Source organism: Chanodichthys erythropterus, chromosome 23, assembly GCF_024489055.1.
Source record: "Chanodichthys erythropterus isolate Z2021 chromosome 23, ASM2448905v1, whole genome shotgun sequence".
NCBI classification, from domain to species: Eukaryota; Metazoa; Chordata; class Actinopteri; order Cypriniformes; family Xenocyprididae; genus Chanodichthys; species Chanodichthys erythropterus.
The window spans coordinates 26,999,564-27,012,445 of NC_090243.1; the positions used below are offsets into that span (position 1 = coordinate 26,999,564).

The 12,882-nt window shown below is 37.2% G+C and overlaps 1 protein-coding gene across 10 annotated transcripts in view; it reads left to right on the top strand.

The window, feature by feature from the left end:
- nck1b (NCK adaptor protein 1b) overlaps window positions 1-12,882 on the top strand; it is a 68,051-nt gene that overhangs the window by 47,335 nt on the left and 7,834 nt on the right. The window contains exons 1-2 of one of the 10 annotated variants that reach the window (XM_067378170.1): window positions 1,601-2,841; window positions 3,729-3,826. The exons of 7 other annotated variants lie outside the window; for them this stretch is intronic. In XM_067378170.1, the coding sequence (XP_067234271.1) occupies window positions 3,799-3,826 (28 nt within the window). In that variant the 5' untranslated portion in view covers window positions 1,601-2,841; window positions 3,729-3,798. Of the gene's footprint in view, window positions 1-1,447; window positions 1,480-1,600; window positions 2,842-3,728; window positions 3,827-12,882 lie in introns of those variants that run through there. 2 more of the 10 variants (XM_067378171.1, XM_067378169.1) reach the window with 2 other exon arrangements.

A 12,882-nucleotide genomic window follows, 5' to 3' on the forward strand; every position in this document is an offset into this window, starting at 1 on the left:
ATGTTTGATATTTTCTCCAAGCATCATTTTTGAAGCGAGTTTCTGCAAGCAAATATTTGCTGTGATGTTTCCTGGGAACTGCAGGCACACGTCTGTTAGATGCATGTTTGCTCTTTAATCTAATCTTCAGATCGTGTACTGTTAAAGCGTTTCTGTGGTGGTGAGCTGGAGGTCGGGTCTGTGCTGTTGTTACACAGGAACAGGGGTTTGTGTCTAGCCTAGAGGTGTACAGTGAAAGCTTTGTGTGCCTGATGGCAATCTGTTTGCCAGTCTTTGCGGCTGTTTTGAAAATGCATCATACACACAGCTTCTGTTCTTGAGACTTTCTCCTGGTGTTGAGGTTGTTTGTGTGTTGTTGTGTTTTATGTTTCACATGTCCTCACCTTTAAGTGCACTTCCTCTCCAGCCGTGTGCAGTACACAGATTTCCTGCCATACAGGACTCCATCAGCTGAATTAGCTTACTGTACAAATCCTAAAATAATAAAGCTTGTATGTCATTTTAACCAGCTAAATATGTTATTTAATTTCTGAGCGCAAGCAACACTAAATGTAATTGGAAAATGAAGAACCAGTTTCGTCATTGTTAGGACAGATAGTTTTGCCCCAAGCCCCAAGGAGTTTTTTTTTTTTTTTTATAATTTAGTTGAATTTTCAAATTCAACAAATTTTGTTGTTGTTGTTGTTGTTGTTTTTATTATTATGAATAAAAATTAATTCCTTAAAGGGATAGCTCACCTAAAATCATTTACTCGCCCTCATGTCATTCCAAGCCTATATGATTTTCTTCTGTAGAACATAAAAGAAGATATTTTGAGAAATATGTAAAGGTGTCACTTTTTTTTTTTAATATGTGAAGGTGCGTCACAAGTTGGTACTGAAATTTTAAAAATGTGGTGATACCATAATTTCCCCCTAGCATTTTGAGCGCTGTTGAGCGGATTCTTAAACACTTCTGATTGGCCATTGTTCACGCAGATATGTCTGTGATTGGCTACAATATTAGAAATCCGCTGATAGATGCCTGCTTTCAAACGCTCCTGTGTGTATCTGTGTAAGCGCTCGGTGAAGAGCATCATTGATGTCTATTTACATGTTTTTGAAGTGTTGATCAGTGTAGACAATCACAGACATATCTGCTGAGCGCTTGAACACAGTGGCCAATCAGAGATGTTTAAAAATCTGCTCGAAATGCTGGTATCGTCACATTTTTAAAATTTCAGTACTGACTTTGTACCGGTACTTTTGACAACACTAGTTTCAGTAGGAATACATGCGAGCGGGGATAGTCACATGAAGGTAAAAGATTTTCCCACGCAGATTTTCGCAACAGAAAGCTGGTCTGAGAAGTTTGATATTTTGCTGAAGTGTCCACACCTTCAGTGTTTTTTGTCCATACAAACTTTGGTTTGGTTACCAATGTTCTTCGAAATCTTTGTGTTCCACAGAAGAAAAGAAACAGGTTTGGAACAACGTGAAGGTAAGTAAATGATGACACGATTTTCTTTTTTTTTTTCTTTAAAATTGAAATGTTGAAGTAGTAACATCATCTAGACCCTTTTTACAAATAGATCTTTATTCTATTTGTGGTGTTGACTGCATTTGTGACCCTGGACCACAAAACCAATCATAAGGGTCAATTTTTTGACATTGAGATGTATACATCATCTGAAAGCTGAATAATAAGCTTTCCATTGATGTTTGGTTTGTTAGGATTGGACAATATTTGGCTGAGATACAACTATTTGAAAATCTGGAATCTGAGGGTGCAAAAAAATCAAAATATTGAGAAAAATCACCTTTAAAGTTGTCCAAATGAGTCCTTTAGCAATGCATATCCACTCACCAATAATTTTTTTTTTATATATATTAACGGTAGGAAATTAACAAATTATCTTCATGGAACATGATCTTTACTTCATATCCTAATGATTTTTGGCATAAAAGAAACATTAATAATTTTGACCCATACATTGTATTATTGGCTATTGCTACAAATATACCAGTGTGAGTTATAAAGTCGACCGGGTCACATTTATCATCCTCAACATTCAGCCTTGTTACACAGTTTATCGTAACAAAGCGTGATCAAACAAAATGTTCATCAATAACTATACAATTTTCACACACTAGCTAGCCCTCATGGAGCGAAAGCTTAATTTCGGCAACCCTGTTAACTTTTCATTTTTGTTTTACGAATCACATAAATTATGTATTTAACTCTTTCCCTGCCATTGACGTAATTTGTCAGCAATCCATGTTTCCAGTTCATTTTAATGTTTATGTAACATTGCAACTATTTATTTAATTTTAAATGCTGGTATCAGATGGTAAAACCATTTTAATATACTATTGTACTTTGTACATGTATATGTTAATAATTATGACATTTTCATGGTACTTCAAAGAATACTACATTAATAACATGTCCAAACATGCTACATGTTTTTGATTTAGTGTGAACAGACCGGTTGTTCATGGCTCTTTCTGTGCAAACTTGCTGCAGTCAGTGAATATGAATCCTTTGAAGCAGCAAAAACACGAGATGTATATATTTTATGTATGAAATATATATATTTTATAAACAAGCTTTCTAGCCCCCATATGCGCCATGAGTAAGCTGTGTGTAAGGGGGAGCAGACTAGTGCTCCTAAAGGAGGAATTGATTTTGATTGGTTCACACTGGTCACATGGTCAGGCAGCTCGATTGTTGTGTAGGCAGTGAGCAGTTCACTCGCAGGAGGGTGTTTCACATGGAATAGCTGCACAGCTGCAGAGGGAAGTGCCGAGTTGCCGGGATAGCCCAAAATGGATATGGCTAACCTCTTCAAACACTTCTTCCGTGAGTTTTGCCACCTTTTCTCTCCTCTTTATTATATCACCAGCCTAGAAAGTTGGCTTGGACTTATTGTTTGTATTGTCTGAGTTTGCATTGAGACATTTTTGGTTTTGGGATTAGGGAAGTTTGAAAGCCTTTTCACCCTCTGAGCTGGGTGGGAGTTTGTCAGTAACCCCCACACTCTCTCTCTCTCTCACACACACACACACACACACACACACACACACACACACACACACACACACATAGAGTTTTTACTCATTTTTTTTTTCTATAAATTCGTCATTTGTACACTTAATTTGTTTGGAAACCAAATATGTGCGAATCGAGAAGTTGGCTAGGAAATGTCTCCTTTTTTTCCCTCGTTCTCTGTGTTAGTCGAGCAGCTGGGCGGGCAGTGCTCTGAAAAGCCTGTAATTGCACTTCTTACTCTAACACACACACACGCACACACACACGCGCACACACACACACACACACACACACACACACACTGCAATCAACACAGTGTAAAGAAGACTTCCACTCTTCTTTGTGCACTTAAACTCTCCTGTTACACTCAACTGGAATTTTCTTTCCCAGCCCAATCCTCCTTTAATCAGGTTTTGCTTTTGAAGCCTGCTGGTCCTTGTTGGTCCAACACCATGATGTTTTTCTGCAGTTTGAGTGTTGAGGGTCTGCTGTCGTGGGGGTTTCCTCGTGTTAGTGGGCCGCAGTTGGGCGACGTCAGCTCTCTGGTGTAACACTGAAAGCATTGTGTCATCTGTACTGCCGGAGCTGATTGATGAAGCTCATATCTCTTCTGGGAGAGCTGCTGCTGGAATATATTATTCATTTCTACAGCCGCTGGATCTTTCATACTGACAAACCTTATGTGCCTTTTTCTGTAGCTGCACAGTACTGACCAACCGGATACTTGATTGTTGAGATGTATTAAACGATGCTGAAGGACCATAGGACATGATGTGCTCGTGTTTGAAGAGTTGGGGTACGTAATTGTGCTTGAGAAATAAGTATCTTAAAGTGAGTTATTTGAACATTTTGAGTGATCAAACCCATATTGGTTATCAGCCATTATTAGAGATTTTTACATTTCTAATCTCCATTTGATGTACAGTATTATTGTGAAATATTCTTACAATTTAAAATAATTTATTCTAATATGCTGATTTGGTGCTCAAGAAACATTTCTTAATATCGCTGTTGAAAACAGTTGTGCTGCTGATATTTTTGTGGAAACCGTGATGTTTTTGTCAGGATTCTTTAAACAGAAAGTTCAAAAGAAAATACATTTGTAAGAATTCTGTAACATTATAAATACTTTACTGTCACTTTTTTTCAATTTAAAGGGTTAGTTCACCCAAAAATGATAATGATGTCATTAATGACTCACCATCATGTCGTTCCAAACCTGTAAGACCTCCGTTCATCTTCGGAACGCAGTTTAAGATATTTTAGATTTAGTCCGAGAGCTTTCTGTCCCTCCATTGAAAATGTTTGTACGGTATACTGTCCATGTCCAGAAAGGTAATAAAAACATCATCAAAGTAGTCCATGTGACACCATTGGGACAGTTAGAAGTTTTTGAAGCATCGAAAATACATTTTTGGTCCAAAAATAACAAAAACTACAACTTTATTCAGAACGACATGAGGGTGAGTCATTAATGACACAATTTTCATTTTTGGGTGAACTAACCCTTTAATGCATCCTTGCTGGATAAAAATAATAATAATAATAATATAAATAAATAAATAAACATATATAAACAACTTACTGGCCCCAAACGTATGAATGGTAGTGTATATCAGCCAGTATTTGATATTAAATAATAATGCATGCTTACGTCCTCTATTTTTACATTTATATTATAACTTTGCTTTCATCTAACACTTACTTAAAATGAATCTTTAAAAACACTAATATAATATGTACATTATAATGCTGTGATGTCTAAATTCAATTTTTAAACAATTGATTTTAGTTTTTAGGGTTTTATTTTTAATTTATTTAATCAAAACAGCATTGAATTGTCAAACCAGTAAGTTATTAGCCATAACATGAATATAATTATTGGCTTAGTGGTGTCAGTCAGATTATTGATATCATTGTCTAGTTCAAGTTCATATTATATGCTAATAATGTTTTCAAGAAGAAAAAAAATCCTAGTCTAGAGACGTGTTTTTTAAAAGTTGAACTTATTTTAACTTGAGCGCAAATGGAAAATTAGCACGGTGTTACATGACATGCGACTATCAATGGTGTTTAGACGTTAGAGCTGTCATGATATTAGATTTTCACCAAAGACTTCATATATAGAAAGACGTGCACTCGTATTATTATGAATGGGAGAAATAAAAACCGTTTTGTGGCTCTTTAATGTGTCGTGACCATGGTCGTGATAGACTGCTATAGCGCCTCAGCTCAAGAGGCTCGCAAACCGATCATCTCTTCCTACTAGTTCATTTATAGCATCAAATAAACATGAATGAACATGAGAAGGAATGTTGTTTCAAAGGCGGAAAGACGTCAGTACAACCATTTTTCAAGTTTAAGTCCACCGAGGTTAATCTTCTAACTCCTGACTGCTTTGTCGGACAAAATGGCGGATTTGGCGTTCTGATTGGTTAGATCGCTTGTCAATCAAACTCCCAGCGAAGGGTCAATTGGTAAAGTCATCGCATCACTGGAGCTGCAGTTCGAAGCCCCGGTAGACGCGCACTTTCTATAGAGATGCACACTTAGGACTGCACATGCGCATTAGCTTGATCCAGCCTGAAAAATGCTGTTTTTTTTGTTGTTTTTTGTCATGATTCAACCAGTTAGAAACACAATCAATGAGACAATTTCACACCCCTAGTTGGCGCTAAACCTGACATAAACCTAGATGCGTCTTCATGTGGCATATTTGAATGTGTGAACACAAATGTTGCATTGAAAAGAGCAGCTTGAAATTTCTTCAGAATATCTCCTTTTGTGCTCTACACAAGGAAGAAAGCGATTTTTTTTATTATTTTTTTTTTTCTCGAATTTTTTGCATGAACTGTTCCTTTACAGCGAACTCCTCATAGAAGCATGTCCTGAGAGGTGGTCTTAGCTTTCGGCAGTTTTTCTACTCCACCTCACCCTTTCTCTCTTTTCCTGTCGTTCAGCCTTCGCTCATAGAGGAAGCTGTCTAATTTGAGACAGATTCTCCTCAGATCTTTGGAGCCTGTGAGGGAGGAAGTGAGGAAACCGGATTGTTGATTCATTGCAGCGTCAGCCCATCCGTCTGTTTTCCTCCACTTTTTATAAAGCCAGTCAACTCTTCCTCTCTGATGGAAAGCACCACAAGATAATGTCGCTTTGTGAGAGGGACAAAAGCACAAGCTTGAATTCTAATTCTAGCGTCCTCTCACACAAGATGAGTACAGGAAGTGCTGATGGCTTTCTGGAGTGTTCCTGACTAAAACATACAGCGGGCTGCTGGTGCCGCATACGTGGACGGGCTGTGACCCCCATTTGACTCCCTGGGGAGCTCTCGACAGACCTGCGCTAGCCAAACAAGCACAGATGTGCGACGGAGGCTATTTATACCAGCGTGTCGTCAGAGTACCTGCACCAGAATTGAGCGTCAGTGCTTAGCAGGGTGAATGTCACAAAATGTTTCACCCCAAAATCAAAAAGAAGAAATTATAGCATGTGTAATTTGTATATAATAGAAAATAGGGGTGTGACGAGGCAGTTAGCTCACAAGACAAGACGAGACACGAAACTGAGTTCATGAGAACTAGACAAGATTTTTACACAGTATTTTTAAGGAATGCTCAATGATGAAATACATGACTAGAAAAATATTCTGCAGGTGCATTTGAAATGTTTTAACTAATCATCTTGTAATGTATGAATTTTCATATGTGGTAAAAGACAACAATACTCAAGCACTGTAAAAGATTTTGCCACAAACTCAACTGACTGGCTTCTCTCCTGTATGATTTCAGTCTCTTCCACTTACTGTACATGATTTATGAGCTTCTACAACTTTTGATCTCCTAACTGAACTCCTTTTCACAAATTGATCACAGGAATAAAAACAGTATAAATAAAAATGACTAACAGTTAGGGCTGGACGATTATGGCCTAAAATGAAAACCTCGATTAATTGAACATTTTACCTTGATTACGATTAATGAACGATTATTTTATTTTTTTATTTTTTTATTTTATTTTATTTTTTTTGCCCTCATAGTTCATTGACAAGGTTTGTACTGTAAATATGATTGAAAGAGTGATCTGACATCATAGCTCACTATCAGCAGTTATTTTATCTATGGTTTGTTACATTTCTTGCAGGTTTCTGCTCGTTGTAAATCTGATAAAGATAAATTAGCACAGTAGCTACCAGAGTGATTGCGTGTGTGAATTAGTCATACCGTCTCTCTATTAATTGTGAAGCTGTGGGTTGTAAATAGTTCCTTCAAAAGTAGAAAAATATATGCTATGTTTTGAGTTTCTAAGCTACTTTAAGTGATAAATCACACGACAGCGCTGACAACAAGTTTCTGTTCCTCTGTGCACGCAATCTTCACGTTTTGCGCAGCTACTGTTTGTATGACTGTTCATGCCAATTGCAGCTGCGCGAGCACGGTAGCTCGATATAATAATACACATCTGATCATCTAAATTCGCTTGAATGTCCAAACCATAAAACAAATACAACTGACAAAGTTTAGTGAAGACGCAAAGGCTCAGCGCTCGCGCGCCATCACTATGTGTTGAACCGTCGTTCACCTCCGTGTTTTGTTTTTATGCCACTGACTGGACGGGGCGGAGTCACGTGGCTACACACACGGTAATGTTTTTAAGCGGGAAGTATTAACAGGATTAAAAAAACGAAATAACCGACATGGGAAAATTACGTCTGTTAGAAGTTCTGAATTTCGGTTTCGATTATTTTTCGATTAATCGTCCAGCCCTAATAACAGTTTTCTTAAGTGCAAACAATAATTACAGTACTCGCTCAATATTCAAAGTGTGAAAGTGTATCAGGGATCCGCTTTCAAAAAGCCGGAGTATTGAAATCGTGTTTGAATGTGCATTCGCATTTTACTTTCGCTTTCTATTTCGCAATCCCGCGTACTTTGTGTATAGGGAGTGGTGGTGCTGAGCGCAAATTCTACTAGATAAGACATTTGTCAGACGCTTAAGGTGATGATACACGGGGCAACTTTTTGAACAATGTTGCCGGGCACTTTCCCACTGAGAATGAGCAACAAATATCTCACAAGATCTCGTCACACCTCTACTAGAAAATATTCTCATTACTGTAATGCAGTGATGCCTACCATTTTAAATCATGGATTTTATTTTTTGCCCCCGGTTTCACAAGCAAGTCTAGTCCCAGACTAAAGGCCCGGTATACTTCAAACAAAATCGAAGAACGAACTGATGTGACATCATTTTGAACAAAATCAAAACGAAGTTCGTTTTGTGTTCTTTTTGGAAGTTCGAAACGGCTTGCCAAAGCGAAAAGTTCGCTCCACCTGCAAAATACCTTCGTACTACCATTGGTCAGTGACGATAATGTAACAGGAGGTGTGCGCTGAGGCTCCGCCTTCACTCGCGTGGGACGCGTCTTTGACTGTTTGAGTTCATCGAGGTAAGATCTCCGCGGGTGAAAACATGAACACACTGGATAGCTGCTTTATAGTACAAAATGAAGTTGTGCTTGTAAAAAAAAAAAAAAAATAGGCACTAACACTGATACTGTAAAGCTGCTTGATTTTAAGCAATCTATTGAGTGCTATATGAAGACGTGACGTGACTGGAGTGCTAATTTGCAGAGATCGTGCTAACATATCAATGTTATGATCAGACGCTTTGCTTATCCTTTGTATAATAAATGCTTGCTGTTTTCCAATTTTTGTTCATTTTGTTACTGAGAAGAAAGTGCACGGCACACATTTGCATATTCATCTAAATGCCGCTCTCAGCAGTGTGGGTGGCGTCAGATGTTCGTTTACAGTATATCTCTGGTCACGCATTTTGAACTTCGTTTTACTCCTAAACGAAGAACGAAAAAGAACTTTGTTTGAAGTATACCGGGGCCTTAAAATGCATGTTTGAGCTTTCTTAACTGAAAGCAATGTGCAAGATGCACACCAGTAATTATTTTTCTAGGGTACGTTTATAAGAGCTACTTAAATGTCCCGATTAAACTAAAGCCCTTTAATCTTAAACCCTGTCTGTGAAACCGGGCCTTAATGTTTTAATTTAAATTTTTGTAGACAGAATAAACTCAATCAGGCTTACAATGTTAAGTTTGTTTTTCCCAGTGTGGGAAAATGTCATTAAAAAAAGAAGGGAAAAAAAAAGGAACTAAAATAGGCTTTTTAGTGCATTTAATATCTTATTATAAATGTTATTATTATTTATTGTATGTATTTTGCAATAGCTAGGTTTTTAAGCTGCTGTTAAGCATCAGCGTGTTTCATTTAGGGAAATGAAAATGATTTTTGAGGTCTGTTCTTTGCAGATTGTTTTTGTTTTATTTGTGCATCAAGTGAGCGTGCGATATGCACAGAGAGACTTGAGCAGTTGAAGACAGCTCTGTGGTTTACAGTTACTGTCATTGGAGGTCTTTGATGTCTTTTTTTTGAGTTAAAAGAATGCCTTATTTTCCGCTCGGCTTTGAGTCTAGCATTTTAGATTAGAAGTAGTGAGTGAGTTTTCTTTTCTGTTTTCACAGTATTGCTTGTATCACCCTCATTCATACACTTGGATACACTGTAAACAATCTCAAAAGATTCCAATGACACATTATCTCTCGGTCTTGTGCAATTTTTGTAGGCAACTATACAACAGCTGTTACAGTATGTTGACTGTACAATGACAAGTATTCTTGAAGTGCCTTGAAGCAACTTGTAAACACAATGGTGAATGAATATGGTCATCATTCAGTACCATGGTATATATTTAAATATTTACCATCTGATACAATGGCTATCGCATTAAATGGGTACTTATTTTGAATAAGTACTGCTAAAAAAAAGTATTTACTATATAGTATGAGTGTTTATAGTATGAATATAATCTGGACGTACTACATTCACGTTTTCATCAAGTGACCTGCCAGCATCACTTCACTGTCTTTACCAAATCCTCTCCTGTGGCCACATGGGATAGTAAAGTGTCCATCGTATGCACATTTCAGATATTCGACGGAAATAGGTCTTTTAATTGTACTTTTATGAGTACTGTGAATTCAGACATACCTTTTTTTTTCACATGCTGTTTTTCATCTACTATATAGTGGGGAAGTATGTGATTTTGAAATGCAGCCAATCGCTTTTCCATGTTACTACCACAGTAAGAGTATATATATATATATATATATATGACATGGGTTTGTTTTCCACACTTTCCTGGCATTTATTTACCATAATTGCCTTTTCATGGCTGTAGGTTGCTTTTGAATGGAGTTCAGCCCTATAATGGAGAACAATAGGATGAACTCACCAGAGGAAACAACTAATCCAAGTCGCACTCAGAGGAAAGAAGGGAAGGGAAGTGGATGTAGTCTGTTTGGCGGGTGGAATAGTAGCTTTAGATGAATCATACTCTGCTGGGTTTTTACAAGTTGCAATGGTTTCCAGTTAGTCACAGATGGCATATTTTGGTCAAATTTGATTTAAAAGATTAGTTCACTTCTGAATTAAAATTTCATGATAATTTACTCACCCCCCATGTCATCCAAGATGTTCATGTCTTTCTTTCTTCAGTCGAAAATAATTTTTTCTCCATATAGTGGACTTCAATGGGGTTCACTGGATAGAAGGTCAAATTGCCGTTTCAGTGCAGCTTCAAAGGGCTCTACACGATCCCAGGTGTTCCTTATTTTCTTTTCGACTGAAGAAAGAAAGACACATTTTGGATGACATGGGGGTGAGTAAATTATCAGGAAATTTTCATTCAGAAGTGAACTAATCCTTTAACTTTAAAAGTATTATTCGAGAGGAAAATAAAAACACATTGAGTTATGGCCACAGCTTCCTTCCAGAGCATCCTCTGTAGGAATCCAGGAAAATTACTTATTCTGTATTCAGGAAACACACCATGGCTCCATACAAACTGTTTTGTTCTATCAGCAGCACATCCATGGACACACAGAGACCAGAATATCAGAGCTTTGGGTTTGGTTAAAGCCTCCTAGCGTTATAGTGGTGATTTTTTTGTTACTTGACAAACGTCATTCACATTCCTTCATAATTCAAAATCTATTTTTAAAAATGTACAATTCCAACTATTTAAAAAGAAAAACATATTCCTAAGTAGGATACATACGATGATGATGATGCATATGGGAGCCATTTATGATACAAACTGTTTATGTTGATGTGGTTATTGTCTGAGAATGTTAGTTAAGATAATTGAAAAATCTTAGTAAACTCTCCATGTCAGCTCCCTAGAGACCATGTAGACTGACTAAGCCAATGATTGAGTGGGTGGATTACCTTCCCTGTCTAGTGAAGCAACATCAATCATATCACGCTTGAGAAAAGCACCACTGGTCTGAACTTTCACACACCCAAGATCAGTTGCTTTTTTAAAACAAGTGACAACTTGAAATTTGCCTTCATAATCCTTGTAGATTTGCACTTATTTACACTACTTTATCCAAATTTCTGTATTTTCTTGTGAATGAATAATTATTAGATCACTCAAATGTGAAAAGAATTTCTAAACCCCTATACTATTCTTCTATTGAACAGACAAGCCCTATAAAAGTATTATAAGAAGCAGTCCAAACACTATATTTCAAGTCTTATGAATTCATATGTTTGTGTGATGAAGAGACCCAAATATTTGATTATGTTATTATTGAAAAAGTAGCAATGTTCAAACCATTTTATGTTGGATCTTTTCAATGAATCAATTGATCTTGTTCATGAAACTTTTCTGAATGATTCTTTTATGAAATGTAATGATCTGATTCTCATCAACTCATTTTTTATTTTTATTTTTAATTTTTAAATTTTCATTTTTTTGGGTGAACTATTCTTTTAAGAAATGTCTGTTGAATTTGTGGATGGTCATGTGTTGACCTTGTGCTGTCAGAAGTTTCACACACCCGTGGTTACATGCACCAACATGTCCGTGCATGGGGCACTAAATGCTCCAGTTACTATTGCTCGTACACTTCACGTGTACTTCCTATCCACATTGACCATGCAAATGTACATCCTCCTCAATCGGACATAGCCTAGGGGCCAGAGGCAAATATCTTGGTTTGAGATTTCATGTATTTGTAATGCAAATCAGGCAGTAGAGGTATCCACAGGCACAGAATAAATTCCTCTAGCCTTGAGCTTTGATAAGCATCTCGCTCCGAGTAAAACGGTCTATTGGAAAAGCTTTATGTTCTCACTCAGTTAACCTTTAACCCCCTGAGTAAGCAGAAAGTAAATTGGGTGATTTCCTTTAGGTTAGTTAAGAGTAGATCCAAGGTTTCAGCTGCTTCTCGTTTGTCAAGTTTTGAAAAATCACATTTGCCAAGTATTTTCTTGAACATTGCCTACAGGTATATAAGGTTAAAATTGTAAAGGCTGAGTTTGTGTGCTTTCCAGATAAATTGCTAACAAAATGAATCCTGTTTTACTTTGTTTTTGGTGCTTAGTACCATGTTAATATCATGGCTATTTGGACATATCCATGTTGAAAACTGCATAAACCAGCCTAAGGTGCTTTGGTAAGAATGGTCTGGTCTGATGGTTTCAGAGTGGTGTGTGGTGCTTTGAGCAAACCATCTCAGACCAGCAACCAACCTTAGGCTAGTTGAGCTGTTTCCAGCATGTATACTATTGTAATACCATGGTATTCTTTGAAGTACGATGTACTTTGTATTGCATACAGTACCATGGTATTACCATCTAATACCATCATTTTGTTGCTGTTGTTGCAGCACATTTTTGTAAGGTATGTAAAGAGCAAGCGTGTTTATCTGTCCTTGGGCCTTTGGATTGGGCCGGTACAAACTTAACTGCCAAGTGGACATTCCTGTATGGT